Source organism: Myxocyprinus asiaticus, chromosome 3 (assembly GCF_019703515.2).
Source record: "Myxocyprinus asiaticus isolate MX2 ecotype Aquarium Trade chromosome 3, UBuf_Myxa_2, whole genome shotgun sequence".
In the NCBI taxonomy this organism is placed as follows: Eukaryota; Metazoa; Chordata; class Actinopteri; order Cypriniformes; family Catostomidae; genus Myxocyprinus; species Myxocyprinus asiaticus.
Window position 1 is genome coordinate 21,578,228 of NC_059346.1, and position 15,791 is coordinate 21,594,018.

At 35.6% G+C, this 15,791-nt stretch overlaps 2 protein-coding genes across 7 annotated transcripts in view; both read left to right on the forward strand.

Annotated features, from left to right (window-relative positions):
* The window catches only part of unc5db (unc-5 netrin receptor Db), a 236,460-nt gene extending 235,543 nt beyond the window's left edge, over positions 1-917 (forward strand). The window contains exon 17 of the mRNA XM_051662360.1: positions 154-917. Within this exon, the coding sequence (XP_051518320.1) occupies positions 154-337 (184 nt within the window). The 3' untranslated portion in view covers positions 338-917. The remainder of the gene's footprint in view (positions 1-153) is intronic.
* Positions 918-6,753: 5,836 nt separating this feature from the next.
* hdr (hematopoietic death receptor) lies at positions 6,754-12,621 on the forward strand. 6 transcript variants are annotated; one of them, XM_051662385.1, is made up of 10 exons: positions 6,754-6,969; positions 7,816-7,972; positions 8,877-9,005; positions 9,080-9,230; positions 9,513-9,604; positions 9,825-9,884; positions 9,976-10,016; positions 10,229-10,510; positions 11,848-11,884; positions 11,975-12,621. In XM_051662385.1, the coding sequence occupies exons 1-10, from the start codon at positions 6,949-6,951 to the stop codon at positions 12,265-12,267; spliced, it is 1,263 nt and encodes a 420-aa protein (XP_051518345.1). In that variant the 5' UTR covers positions 6,754-6,948; the 3' UTR covers positions 12,268-12,621. The 6 variants fall into 6 exon arrangements, with proteins under 6 accessions (XP_051518345.1, XP_051518366.1, XP_051518334.1 ...); XM_051662374.1 differs by having other exon boundaries at positions 6,757-6,969; positions 9,792-9,884; XM_051662417.1 differs by having other exon boundaries at positions 6,763-6,969; positions 9,792-9,884; positions 10,229-10,327.
* The last annotated feature ends 3,170 nt before the right edge of the window (positions 12,622-15,791 follow it).

Consider the following 15,791-nt stretch of genomic DNA (forward strand, 5'->3'; position numbering starts at 1 on the left):
AATATTTAAAACCATAAATACACTTATACATTAAGCAACATGTTTTTCATGCAATCTTCCATGTCATGTACCATGTAAGTTTGACATATAAGATGTACGTTTCTAAATGAACATTCTCCTCTTTAGAGAATCATCCATTTTCTTTCTGCACAGGAACCTGTCTTACTTCACTAAGCAGCAAAGTCCCTCTGCTGTCATTCTCAGTCTCTGGGAGGCCAGGTATCAGGACAGTGGTGATCTTGACTCACTTGCAAGTGCTTTGGAGGAGATTGGAAAGATCCACTGTAAAAGTCTGCCTCAGAATCCTGATGAGAAAGAACCAGACTTTAACTTTTGAGGGACACCAAACTGGAGACCAAATTAACTCCCCCAGGTGCAACTGCCCAGCATCTTCTAAATTAGAGTCCAAGAAGACCCAGCTAAATTATATCAAGTCTGTGAGAAGACTTTGACAAGATGTGACCAATAAAACACTTTCATGTATCTGAACATGTGCAAAGGAGATACGTTGGCAACAATTTGGTGCAGATTCAGCAACTTCAAAAGGCTTTACTCAAAGTAAACGTCAGAATGCTGTGCCAAGCCATCACATCCTACATGAAATTCTGCCTTAGCCCTCTCTTGGTGTTCATAATTTTAAATTATTATGTGGGATTTGATTAGTGACCAAGTTTATTTTTCAGATCCAGATTGTGTTTCAGAGTTGAGCAGTATTTATATCCCTTCTGCATGTTACTACTGATTTGTGCTTTGTTTGCACTAAATGATGTTTAGAGAAGAGAGAGGGGAATACACTCCTTCAAAAAAACATTTTTTTAAACATCACAAATTGTCATTGCGAGTCACTGTGTTCCTTAGTTTACATTATTATTGCATTGTCTAAATGGGATTAGTTAATAAAGGCATAGTAAGAACAATTTTAGGCTTGTTTTCAGCTGTGTAACAAGGTAAAAAATAAGTTCTAGTTGGAATTCAGTGTTCTGCTCAATAGAAAAGTGTCACATTTACGCAAGTAAAGGGGGGAAAAAAACATTGGAGACATGTACCGATCTTATTCCCCCTCTTCTCCCCTTTCATTTCCTGTCTCCCTCTCCACTTTCTTATCTAATAAAAGAGAAAAATGTCAAACATATATTGACAAAAGGGGAAAAAAGGCAGATGCTTTTTGCACCCCAGCCCTAGTACAAATAATGGTAGATGCTATTTGCACCCCTATAATTACATACTAACATACAGTATAATTGGCATCACTGCTGTGTGTTTATTGTGTTTATTTTCCCCTTACTTCTAAACCTAACCATAACCTTCTCTTACATGGTTTTACTTCAGTAACCATAGTATCACCATGGTATTTTGTAGTAAAATGGTAATAACCACAAAATTAAACATGGTTACTATATTAACACCACCTAACTGTATTAACAATATTTTTAATTGTATCGCAGCAACACCTGCAATGCAGATTGATGTAAGTTTCTACATTTCCTATAGACTATTAGGGTGCAAATAGCCACGCTGTGTGGCAGGTGCTATTTACACCTGGGTGCAAATTTGCTGTAAGCAAATAATTACTTACAGCAAGCACCGTACCGTTTTCCCTTAGAAAACCTAAAAGTATGAGTCATTCGGGGCAAAGAGCAGGTCAGTGTCTTGCCTTTAATAGTGGGAGTAAAGCCTGAGACAAATATTTACCACAAGAAGCATTTAATTAGCCCATGCAGATGGCAGCACATCCCTTTTGTTAATGCTTAAAGCTTTTCTTTTAAATTCATCTGAAAAGGAAACCCCCTGATAGAGCTCTGTAGAATGAATCCTCTCTTATCTCCTCTGACCAAATTCCACCATTCAGTGTGAGACAGTGGGGGAATATGGGCTGGCGAGCAGGGTGAGATATAATTAAGGTCTGATAAAGGGAAAAGAGCTGTGTGGAAACTGCTGTCAGAAGTGCAGTTAAAAAGTTATGTTCTTCTTTTCCAAGTCATCTATTTCATTAACCTCCTCTCGCAAAAGAGAAAATGCCTCCATGAAGCTCATTGTAGATGGTTTTAAGTACCCTAGCCACTACAACTATCTTAGCCATTAAAATATCTCTTACACTAGACACTCTTTGGATTTATAAAGCATTTTAACAAGACTGATTTGCTGGTCACTTTTTTTTTTTTTTTTTTTTTTTTTTTTGGGACAAGCAGCAGCTGTTATTTAGACTCTAGCTATTACACCGGCAATGATCCACATCATGATACAGTATAATAGCCTAAATAAATTTCTCATTGAGTTTTATTCTTTCTCTCTGTAACAGAGAGGCTCTGTTGTTTCTTCTGTATTCTTTATTTTAACTTATTTGCACATTTGCTGTCACCCCTTTTAAATTATAACTTTCTTAAGTGGAGCACAGAAGGAGAGGTTTGGCAGAATGTTAGGGACTGACAGCCTCAGTCACCATTCACTTTCATTGCCTCTGTTTTCCATACAGAGAAAGTGAGTGGTGTCTGAGGTTAACATTCTACATCTCATTTAATGTTTAACAGAAGAACAAATGTTATAAAGGTTTGGAACAACATGATAGTGTGTAAATGTCAGACAGAATTTAAATTTTTGGGTGAACTATTCATTTAAGATACATCATTGTGTCATCATGTTTATGAACCTGAAAGAAAATCCCTATTAGTCCTCATTAAATGGATTGTTCACCAAAAAATGAAAATTCTCTCATCATTTACTCACCCTCATGCCATCCCAGATGTGTATGACTTTCTTTCTTCTGCTGAACACAAACAAAGATTTTTAGAGGAATACCTCAACTCTGTTGGTCCTTACTGCAAGTGAATGGGGACCAGACATTTGAAGCTCTAAAAATCACATAAAGGCAGCATAAAAATAATCCATAAGACTCCAGTGGTTAAATCTATATCTCAGAAGTGATATGATAGATGTGGGTGAGAAACACATCAATATTTATCATCAAAATGTCCTTTTTTTAAATCTCCACTTTCACTTTCAAAATGGGAAAGAATGTGAAAGTGGAGATTTATTGGAAAAAATAACTTACATTTTTATCTGTTTTTCACCCACACCTATTATATTGCTACTGAAAATATGGATTAAACCACTGGAGTAATGTGGCTTACTTTTATGTTGCCTTTACGTACTTTTTGGACCTTCAAAGTTCTGGCCACCTTTCACTAGCACTGTGTGGACCTACAGAGCTGAGATATTTTTCAAAAAATCTTTGTTTTGGTTTCAGCAGAAGTTAGAATGTGTATTCATCTGTGATGGCATGAGGGTGAGTATATAAATTATGAGTGAATTTTCCATTTTTTGGTGAACTATCCCTTTAAGCCATTTCAGTGTTTGTATTGTGACCAATGTCCACATGATGCAACATAATGTTAAACTTCAAAAAGGACAAAATAATAATTCTACTGTATAAACGGCAACAATGCCAGCTTTGCTCTCCATCAAGGGAAACTTCAAATTTTTCCCCATAATTGTGAACAGCATTTATGGTATTGATAAATTAGTGCAAAGCTTTTAAATAGTAAAGTTAAATATGTTTATCAGTCCCACATTCATGTTACATTTAGTCCTATGCTTCAAATTATGATTCTTGTGCCTTGCATAACTTCTGTAAATGGTGAATATTGAACAGGTTAAGATGGGTCTACAGATCATGCATATTACTGTAAGATATCAGTTTAAAACACACACACACACACACACACATTATATTACACTGATATGCAGGGGTCATAAGCTTTTCAAGTGATAAATATACTTGTTTGGTATCGCCAGGCCAGCTTTGTGGTAAACTGTATCTATGATTGTGTACATTTTGGATGTTTTCTGTACAGTAGAGTTTGCTGATGTACTATATGCAGTCTTTTGGAAATAAATGTACAGCTGAAGTGAGCTTCAACTCTAGCAAATGTGACCAGTGCATTGTTCCTTTTACATCTGCTGTTGACATTTAATTAATGACTGTCATAATAGGATAATCTATTTTTGTCCTTTACAGAAGTGGTACAGAATGTCTGCAAAATGTTCATGTTGTACCAGGAGAGAGCACCATCTGTTGTTTTCAGCAACCCTGTTCCCTTGGTTTCAGTATCATTTGTTTATATTTGAGAGATTTAAACATTGCTATCCTCTTTTCTTATCTTTGTATTCTTTCATCTTATCTCCCTCCTCGTCTTTTATCTTCTTCTTTTTTTAACTGAGGTATTTCTTCCACGTTAAACCAGCGTCCTAATGTATCCCTGTTTACAAAGACAATGTTATTAACACTCATACCCTTAATTTCCCACTTATGGTATGATTATCCTTACATAACTGTATGCTGTTAAAGGGATAGTTCAAAGCACATAAAGGCAGCATAAAATGAATCCATAAGAATACAGTTGTTTAATTCATGTCTCAAGCTCAATTTCAAACTCGATTACACTTCCCAGCACCATCTAGTGCTTTGAGTATGCGTTAAGCAGTAGGAAGTGTAACTGAGCTTGAAATCATGATCATGCTTAGAGACTACAATGGCAAGTTGTATTGTGAAAAAGGAGTTATATTTAGGCATGTTCTCACACGAAACCGATTGGATCACTTCAGAAGACATGGATTAAACCACTGGAGTCTTATCAACTACTTTTATGCTGCGTTTATTTGCTTATTGGAGCTTCAAAGTTTTGATCACCATTCACATGCATTTATTGACATACAGAGTTTAGATATTCTTCTAATATTTTTAATTTGTGTTCTGCAGAAGAAAGAAAGTCAAACACATCTGTGATGGCATGAGGGTGAGAAAATTATGAGAAAATTTCCTTTTTGGGTGAACTATCCCTTTAAGAATCTGATGCTCAAGTTCTCTAGTATGAAGCATGGGCGTAGAATACATGAGGGATTCGGGGGACATGTCCCCCTCACTTTCAATAAAACCAAAGTTCGTCCCCTGCACTTTTTCACAAGGCAAATGTGTTTACGCTGTGTCTTTCATACAGCAAATGTCTAAATGTGTAAATGCAAAAGTTAAAATTCACTGGTCAATCATGTAATTAATTCAATAACAATTTTTAATCGATTGAGAACCTTAAAAATTATCTTAGATATTTATGTTCGTCTTGCACTAAATGTTCTGTCCCCCTCACTTTTGAAATGATTGCTATGCCCCAGGTATGAAGAGACAAAGAGTGCATTGAAAACATGTCATAAAATATGTAGTAGCACTATAGTTCAGTGAACATTAAACGATTAAAACTTCTTTTCAGCCATACTTAAACATCTCAGACAGGCAGTCATTTTGGTTCAGAAATGGCTGATGCAAAGTGCACAGTCTGTAGTCTTATCTCAACCAAAACAACCCCTCCTGTTTCAGAATGTTCTTATCAAAGGGCACATGAGTGACTTCAGGGCAGAAATAAGATTCATAACCATGGTAACCATCCCTCAAAGAAGTTTGTTTGTTGTTACCCACACTGGATTAATTTAAGAGCACCATTTATATATCTAACCTTAAGTGAACAATACATTGCAATAAAAGTAATTTCAAAGATGAGCGAGGCAACACTTAGAGACAAGCATTCTACTATAAACTTATAGCCAAGGGTATAGATTTGGCTTGAACTTTGAGGGGGTTGCAACGTGAAGCATTTACATGTGTCCACTGGATCATGACATTGGGGGGGTTGTGTTCTTGCTTGTTTTGATCCCACCGGAATCTACGCCCCTGCTTATAGCTTATTTAGTCAGACATTAGAGAAAGAGGCTTTTATTTCCTTTATTTTGCCATTGAATGTAGACATACTTGGTTGTCTCACATAAAGTTAAAAAAAATATTTTTATTTAAATAGTAATTAAAAAAAAAAAAAAATCAGTTTCCAGGAAGCTACAAAAACACATCATGTATTGTCTGAATTTTTAAGAAGCTTGAATGAAGATAAAGTTGCACAATTTGCTATTTGTTTTTCCCAGATATCTGAAATAACTCTTTGTCTGTACTGCTTTCAGCATGCCATAGTAAAGCCTTATAACAGACCCTACAAATGTTGTATTTATCTGAATAAAATTCCCCGATATAAACTTTGTTGTAAATTACAGTGTAATCTAATATAGCTAATGAAGTGATCACGTGGACGACTGTTTGCTGGAAGTGACCTTTGTCTGCAGTCTGAAGCAGCAGTATGAAATTCCCCTTAGACTTGGTAAATGAATAAACAAACAGTACAGTGCGTCTGCCCGTTCTATTACAGACCCTCCCATATCACTGTTTCCTGTGTTGCACCGTGTCACTCAAAAGTCATAGTATTGCACTGTCACAGGCAACTGTCTGTGAGATAGCGCCAAACTGACAGAAATGTGCTTGAGTTTCGGAAATTGATAATAATGCCGTTGAAGGGGGGGGCGGGGGCTTGTAAGGTTGCGATTCACTAACTGAGTTATTGACTGAGGCTGAGAATAAGGGAGGAAAATTATCTGGTCCCTACTAAAAGAACGAATAAATATTGTAGAATACTTCAGTATTTAGTATGAATTTACTGAGCAATTTAGGAATTTACAAGTAGCATCGGAATTATGTTGCAAACTCGTAGTGAACCGTTTAAGCGATTCACCCGCTGCCCGCTTTTAACGGGTCAGTAGGACGAGAAATTATGAATACTACTGAGGTAAAGGCTTGATTCATGAATATTAATTAAATCACGTGACCGTGCGCTCTAGAAGCTAACGAAAAACGTCACCAAAGTCTAATGAATATTAATAGATTGAGCCTCGGCCATAGTAGGATTCGTAATTTCGAGTTCAGCGTGTTCAGGATTAAGAAGTGCTCAATTCTGCCATTTAAGACCGGAAGTTTTCAAACACTAAATAGTTTGTTGCACTTTATCAGTTGGGCGGTGTTGGGACATGACACTCTTTTCAGTTTATACGGAGAAAGTGATACTATGATTTCACTTTAAAATGAGAGACATGATTTTCTTGGTAAGTGAACCCAATATTATTTTCATTTATTTTATTTATTATAAATATGTCGGTTATATCAGGTTATCGAGCGGCTTTTTAAAGTTTAGTTTACTTAAGGACACTTAAACTGAGACGTACTTTTTAAAAACTCTAGACATCGTAGCATTTTGTCTGGAATTAATTGTATTCTGACTTGTATAATAATCGGATAATTTTGCCAAATATCAAAGCCTTTCAGACTCTCACAGCAAATACTAACGAGAATGGCCACCTACGACTTCAGATCCTATTAACTGCAAAAATACCTTTTTGTGTACAGTAATCATTTTTAACGTTACAGCCAAGACCAGAGCCCTCTGGATCCATATTCAGCTCAAGTCTAGATCTTTCTGTAGAGACAGACCCTCATACAACCTTAATACAAATTAAGACATGGAACAGTAGCCCAACACCTGTTTAACTTAAAGTGCATTTTTCAAATGAAATGTTAAAGGAACTAAACTTACAAATTCCAATTGTTTTATTATTTTAATTAAAATGATAACATTTGGATTAAATATTCAGACTATAAAAATTACCTTAGAAGAAAGTTTTAGTCTGTACTGCCAATATTTTAATTACTTAAACAAGGATCAGCTCAATCCAACTTATTTGTGTTATAAAAGTTCAAAATCAATCAAAATGTTATTTTCAAAAAGAGGCCTTGAGATGCAGATTCAAAATACCTAGACAGCAGTTCTGAAAATTATGCTTCTCATACAAACCACCTAATGCCACCACCTCAGCTCTTGGTGTTCCAGGCGATCCATAATCATTGAAATAGGAAATGTATTTCTTTTTTTGTATTGTTTCTTCCATGTGTAGATATTGCTGTTACTGAATGTCACACTTGCTGCTAAAATTCACTTGGATTTGGCCTGGCTGCAAGGTTCAATCAAAAACAGATCAAGACGGGACATATCCTGTAGAGAGGGCCAAGCATATGCACATGACAGCATCTGCTGTCTGAACTGTCCAGCTGGTGAATAAAAACTACATGACTCCTATTCAGTTTGCAAAGCAGTTGTTAACAAGTGCAATTATTCAGTGCACAATAGTTCTTCAGTTATGGATAAATAATTGGATATTATGTAATTTTCTCTAACAGCTGTTTGATTAATTCTTTCATCATTTTCTCACTTTCATGCCATCCCAGATGTGTATGGCTTTCTTTCTTCTGCCCAACATAAACAAAGTTATTTTTTATTTTTTTTAAAGAATATCTCCACTTGGTAGATCCTTTCAATGCAAGTGAATGGTGGCCAGACCTTTTAAGCTCCAAAAATCAATAAAGGCAGCATAATAGTAATCTATACTACACCAGTGGTTTAATATATATCTTCTGAAGTGATGAAATCACTTTGGGTGAGAAAAAGATAAATATTTCAATTATGTTTACTATAAATCTCCACTTTCACTTTCAGAATTTGAAAGAAAGTGAAAGTGGAGATATATAGTAAAAAAACTACTTAAATATTAATCTGTTTCTCTTCCACACCTATTATATTGCTTCTGAAGACATAGATTTAACCACTGGAGTCATATAGATTACTTTTATGTGACCGCTATGTGATTTTTGGAACTTGAAAGGTCTGGTCACCATTCACTTGCATTTTCTCAGCTCTGTAGGTCTATACATTCTCTAAAAATCTTAATTTGTGTTCTGCAGAAGAAAGTAAGTCATACACCTCTGGGATGGCATGAGGGTGAGAAATTAATGATGAGAGAATTTTAAATTTTGGATGAACTATCCCTTTAAAACATTTGTCTTTTAATCCTTTAACTCTGATTAGCCAGTGTCTCATATGTGCACTCTCTCTTTTTTTTTTTTTTTTTTTTTTTTATTCCCTCTTGTCTAACATTTCCAATATCTTTTCACTGTATAGGAACATATGTGAAAAAAGCCTGCTTTAGTGATTTAGAAAAAGGAGTGTGTGAACCATGCGAGTTTGATACATACACGGAGCATGGCAATGGACTGCGTATGTGTTTACCGTGCACCAAGTGCCGTCTAGGTAATTTTTTTTAATTGCTAAAATAAATATGTAGTTAATAATCCCAACATTGCCAAGTGTACACAAATCCACAGTTGTTGTGTGCTGTTTGTGCACCTTCATTCCTTCTGTAGATCAGGAAACCACAGAGAAATGCACAAGTACCCAGAACACACATTGCAAATGCAAACAGGGGTCATTTTGTTTACCCGACCAAGCATGTGAGGTGTGCAAGAAATGCAGCAAGTATGTACTCCTCTTTCTCTCATTATTTGATGTTAACTTGCATTATTCAGTGATTGGATTACAGAATAAACTTGTCCAAGTCCATAAATGTTAAAGGAATAGTTATTTACTCACCTTCATGTTGTTCCACATCTGTATGACTATATTTCCTCTGTGGAACACGATATATTAGGCAGAAAGTCATATGGCTATGAAACAACATGTGGGTGAGTAAATATGAAAAACAAATATATATATATATATATATTGGGGTGAACTATCACTTTCCTTTGTTAAACCCAGATGCAAAGAGGATGAGGAGATGGTAAAAAGCTGTACAGTCAGTTCCAACACTGTCTGTAGAAAGAGAAGCTCTATGGGCAGCTCCATCTCAGGTAACACTTAATCTAGTAATTCAAATCCCTTCTCACTCTATAGCCCAATGAATTTAAATATAGTATTATTACAGTTGATCATATGTAGTATTTACTGAGTCTGAGACATTCGGTCCAACATTGCTATTTGTGTAGCATGTAAAGACTGTGATTCCCACATAGTGATTACATTTATTTTGTCATACAGTGACATTTATTGTGGTTTTGCCACTAATTCCAGTGATGATATGTGTTGTGAGCATCCTCTACTGGAAGTGGTCCAAACCAAGTAAAACATCAAGTAAGGAACATCTTGAAATACATCGATCCATCTTGCCTCTTGTTCCTTCTTTCAACTGTGTCTTATGTCTTCTCATGTTTTTCAATTATAGTAACATCAAGAAGTCCAAGGAAAATTGTTAAGATCAATATGGTATGTCAGTAACACACTCAGCAATTTAAGAGATCAAATGCATATAACCTACTGAAAAGAACATGAACACAGAACAGAGCCACAGTCCACTCAGCTATAACATTTCTCAGTTTTACTCAGAGAACCTCATATGTATTTTGATGGAACAACACTGAATTAAACATTGAACACTGCACACATGATCAACCATACAATACCTTGTTGACCTGCAGGGTGACAGAGATGAGGAGAGAGAGAAGAGGCAGAATGTCCACAACTCCAAGATGGATGAGTCCTCTCAGTTCCAGTCGTTCCTTGAGCAAAACTGTGTGGTGGGTACCCTGTCCCCTGCTTCATTAGAGATGGAGAATGACAGGGGACTGGGAGACAGCCTCCCCAACACTGCCACTTCTTCACAGATTAGCGTGGCCATGTTTGCTGTGCCTGGTGACCTCCAGCCCAGCCATGCTAACCAGCCTCCATGCTCTGCACTCCCCTGGCAGCCTCACACTTCGGTGAGAGTTGCAGCTTTGAGAATTTGACTCATTGAGGGAATCAAAATTGACTTTCTGGTGAACTTTTGTGCTAAAAAAAGTTGAGCATGTGGATGCTGAGGATGAGTTTTAGATTGGGTCAAGTGAGTTTACCAGAAATGTCCATTTAGGGTCTCTCACTGGTCTCTGCCTTAACACTACCTCTGCTTTCATAACCATTTCAAACGCTTAGATCTCTAACTTTTCTCAAGCTTAAAGGCAAAATATAGTAACCTTAAATACTTTGCATTTGGTAACATGAAGATAAGGTAAGGAAAAAAAAAAAGAGAGCAATGCTTTATTGTAACTGTCAGAAACTTGCATTGACATTTTATCTTTGTTTACATAGAGCATGTGTTCAAGCATTGAGTTATTATTTTTTTTTTTTTATAAAGAAAGAAATCTAAATAATATGCTTAATTATTCAGTTCACAAATTTGTGTGAATTACTGGATAGTGGAATATACACTCGCTGAGCACATAGGAAGACTATGGTCCTAATAAAGTGCCCAACATGGTCATATGCTCTTGTAGCCCATCTGCCTCAAGGATCAACATGTTGTGCATTCTGAGATGCTATTCTGCTCACTACATTTGAGGTTATCTGAGTTAACAAAGTTTTTCTGTCAGCTCGAACCAGTCTGGCCATTCTCCGTTGACCTTTCTTATCAAAAAGGCATTTCTGTCCGCAGAACTGCCACTCACTGGATTTTATTTGTTTTTGGGACCATTCTGAGTAAACCATTCTGAGACCTGAAAATTCCAGGAGATCAGCAGTTACAGAAATACTCAAACCAAAACTCAATCACTGAGATCACGTTTTTTCCCTCATTCTGATAGTTGATGTGAACATTAACTGAAGCTCCTGACCCATATCTGCATGATTTTATGCACTGCTGCCACTGGCTGATTAGATAATTGCATGAATAAGTAGGTGTACAGGTGTTCCTAATAAAGTGCTAAGTGAGTATATGTACATTTGTATATGACACTGGACAGAGATAGATTTCTGCAAAAGTGCTCTTTAATTCTCACACCAGAAAAACAAAACAAAAAAAAACAAGCAATCAGATTATGTATTTCTCAAAACGCATAGGAAATGCAAATACTGCAGTATAATTTTTTTGGTGATATTTCACTTATAAAGCTTCAATGATAATTACATTTATAAATAAACTGATTTAAAAATAAACTGTCTGTAAAATTTACTTGTAAAAAATTTACTGAGAAACACATGCTCCGCTACAGACTTAAACCGAATTAACGGCATTAAACATTCAGTTAATCTTATGCATTATGAATTCCTTCATCTCTTTTAGGATAGAGAGTCATCAAGAAGACTCGTTCCTTTGAATGGTAGGAACAGAAAATGTTAAGCTCTCTCATTTAATTTTTACCTCACATTTTTTTTTTTTTTTTCATTTGCTAAACATTTTCTCATTTTAGGAGAAGAATCGTTGAAGAAAACATTTGATCTCTTTGAAGAAATGGATGTCCATTATCATAACAGATTCTTCAGGCTTATCGGGCTGAGTGATAATGTCATCAAAAGTACAGAGTCTCTTTTTCCAGAAGACCGAGTTTACGAACTATTAAAAAACTGGATGGAAAAGGAGGGAATGAAGGCAGATTTCAACAACCTTATTGAAGCATTAACTTATTTAGACCAAAGACTATCAGCAGAAAACATCATTGCAAAGGCAATTAGTAATGGTTATTTTAAATATGAAGATGAGTGACAGGCAAATTGTCACTCTCTCAATGACTTCAAACAAAAAAGGTACTTTTGTGCATGACTTCTGTAGTGTCATTTCTCAACCATTACCAAAAAGTATTTCACTTACATAATATTCATTATGTTGGCCAATATTGTGCAGACATTTAGAGAAGGCAAATAATATACATTGTTTACAAATAATAGTAAAAAGAAGATATTTAAGGCTCTTTGTTTTGAATTAAGTAACGTTACCAGTTGTATTTTTGTGGCATTCCCTCTTATTTTGTATGCAAATATTATGACGCAAGATCTTGAATGAGATGTCAGCACATGTTGTGATATTTTGTGAACTAATAAAGGCTGTTCGTTTTGTAAATGCATTTTTCCTTAATGATTGTGACATTATAATGCTGTAGTCAGACGTTTTCAATAATGTTTCGGCTCTGAGTATAAAAAAGCACACTGTTCAGTAAGCTCAGTGAGCTGAACATAGAGTACAGTATATGCTGTATTATGTTCTATGTGGTCATCCTATATAGTACTACTCAGTCATGTCTGTTGAAGGAAGTTTTCTTCCATTGTAACTTCTGGGTTAGAAAGATTTGCTTGGTGTGAATTTGTTTACAAGAGCTGACTGTTGATCCTGACATATTTCAGCATGTGGCTTCTGATGCTTTGAAAAGCCAACTGGGTAGTATCAGATGACACAAGGAAACTACAGTAAAAATACAGTAGTAATGTTTGGTTATTCCAGTCAAATTAAATTTTCCTGCTCCTACATGAATACATCAGTAACATTCCTGGCAACTGTTCCAACATTGTTGCAACAGTTTAAGGGACTTTTATATTCAGGTATGACAGTGCCCCCTGGATGTGAGCAAAATGAGGACCATGAAGAAATAGTTTACTTAGTCTGGTGTTGAACAACTTGAATGGCCTGCACAAAGCCAAAACTTGAACCCCTACTGAACACCTTTGGGATGAATTGGAACAGCGAGCCAGGCCCCATTACCCAACAACAGTGCTTGACCTCACTGATACTCTTATGTTTGAATGGGAGTAAATACGTGCATCCATGTTCCAACATATAGTGGAAAACCTTCAGAGGAGTGGAAGCAGGATAGCAGCAGAGGGTGGAATTAATGCCCATGCTGTTAAAGTAAATGTTCAACAAGACACAAGCGCATCAGTTAGGTTAGACACTGATAATAAACCATTTCTAAATGGACCTTTCTTTGTGCAATGGGGTGCTAAAACAGAAAAGGCCCTCCCCAAACTAGTACAACAAAATGGAAGCACAGAACTCTAGAATGTCACTGTATAGTGTAGCATTAACATTTTTATTTTTTTACATTTCTTTTTATTTTTATTGTATTTTTTATGGAATGCTAGAATTGCCAAACCCATTAATAAGAAGGCAGTGTCCTTATACTTTTGGCCATAATGTATTTCAATAATTTCTACAACTTTAAGACCAGTCTGTTTATTTATCACATGGAGACTGGGTAAGTATTTTTGTTAATATGTAGCATTTGTGACACATTTAGGAAAATAATCAATAGGGTTGTTTGTTTGTTCACTCTTGGTGCATTGCTGATTTACAGCAAGAGGAAATATAACATGAACATGCAAATATTCCCTTTCTCATCGGCTCAAAGTACTTTTGTGCATGACTTACCCGCTGTAATATAATTCCTGAACCATTCACGGACATCCATCATAAAAACATTCATTTTGATTGTCAATAAAATGCATTTAGAGAAGACAAATGCTAACCCATTGTTTACAAACATTAGTTACATTTGAAAAAATTAATATATTTCAGACACTTTTATGTTATGAAATAAGTTATCTTACTATTTGTGTTTTGGTGGCATTCTCTCCCATTTCTATTAACTATTCCTTTAAGATCTTGGATGAGATGTTAACACATATGTTGTTATTTTTCTTCTTATTATTATTATTATTGAAATAATAAAGGCAATACTTTTTTCTATGTAATTTTTCCCTCTTGTGTCATTACAATGCTATAGCCAGACCTTTTCAATAATGTTACGGCTCTGAATATAAAACAAAAAGCCCAATGTTTTTATGAAAAAGAGGCTCAGAGAGTGAGCTGATTTTTTATTTTTTTTTAGTTTATATGGTCATCACAGATAAGGATGGTGTAAATATGTATAATTTTCTACACTTTTAGGAACATAGTATGTTTTTTTTATTTGGTGCATTGCTGATGTACAGCAGTAATCAGAATGTTATCCTCATATCGCCATTCTGGCTTTTTCCCGTACGAATTTCCAATGAAAGTGAAAGGTGACCGACGCTAACTTTCTGTCTAACATCTCCTTTTCTGTACCATGCAAGAAATAGAGTCATTTGGGTTTGGAACATCATAAGGGTGAGTAAATGATGACAGAATATTTTTTTTTTTTTTTTTTTTTTAACTATCCCTTGAAATGTGGATCAGGTAACAAAAGGCACTGACTTGCTCTTTTTGCAGCTTCATATTTTTTTTTTTTTAAAGAGCTATAGGTGCTAATTAAACTTGCTCACTGACTTCTACAGTCAGAAAGTCATATTTCAAGTTGCATATAATATCTAGGTACCAGTAAAAATTGTATGCAGTTCAATGTACTCGCCACCAGAGGTCACCGGAGTTTGCGAGATGTTAATGACAGTTTAGAGAAGTTTAGAGGCAACGTACATTACGTTATCTCAAACGACAACACAGTATAACTGCTCTGATTGCCTTACCTTACTGGGTTCTACTGCTTCTGAAATTAATTTTCCCGCAGGACTTTCACCAAAACCAGAACAAGTGCCATGTTACATTGTACCTGTGTGGCATCATGGTGGTGTGGTGTGTTATGTGCTGTGGTTGCTTGGCAGCACACAGCTTCTGTTTGTACTTTGTAAGGTTAAATACTGTCTCGGAACTTCACTAATGAGATGTGAGATGCACTCAGTACAGTAAAAGTACTACAACTCTGCAGTAGATACTAATGAAAAGCATTTTTCCACTGAATGATGTACACATAGGCCTACTTGCAGAAAAGAACATGAATGTCCAGATAAAAAAAATAAAAAATAAAAATTATTCTTCATAAAGCAGGACAAATTGGTCATTTTTATACTAGAATGTGGTAAACTGCAGTGGTAACAATGATACCCTCAATTCTTCCTCTTTCCTCTGTATTGTGAGGAATGCGGATCAAAGTCTCCTGTTGACCTTTTTGTGCTTCTAAAATGGTGTGAAATCCACAACTTGTTTTGCATTTGTGTTACATTTAGAAGTTAATGAAATGGCTTTGAGAAAGGATGCTTAGTGTGTCTGTGAAAGACATGTTAGTCAATGCATTAGTGAACTAACAGCATGGATTAGTCTTTGTTAATGTAAAAATACTCTTGTTTGTTCAAGTAAGCCTACTGTAGTTCATATTGCATTTAGTAAGGTTAATGAATACAACAATATTGCAAAAAAAAAAAAAAAAAAAAAAAAATATTATATGTACAGATTAAATTTAACCAAGATTAATAAATGCTGTT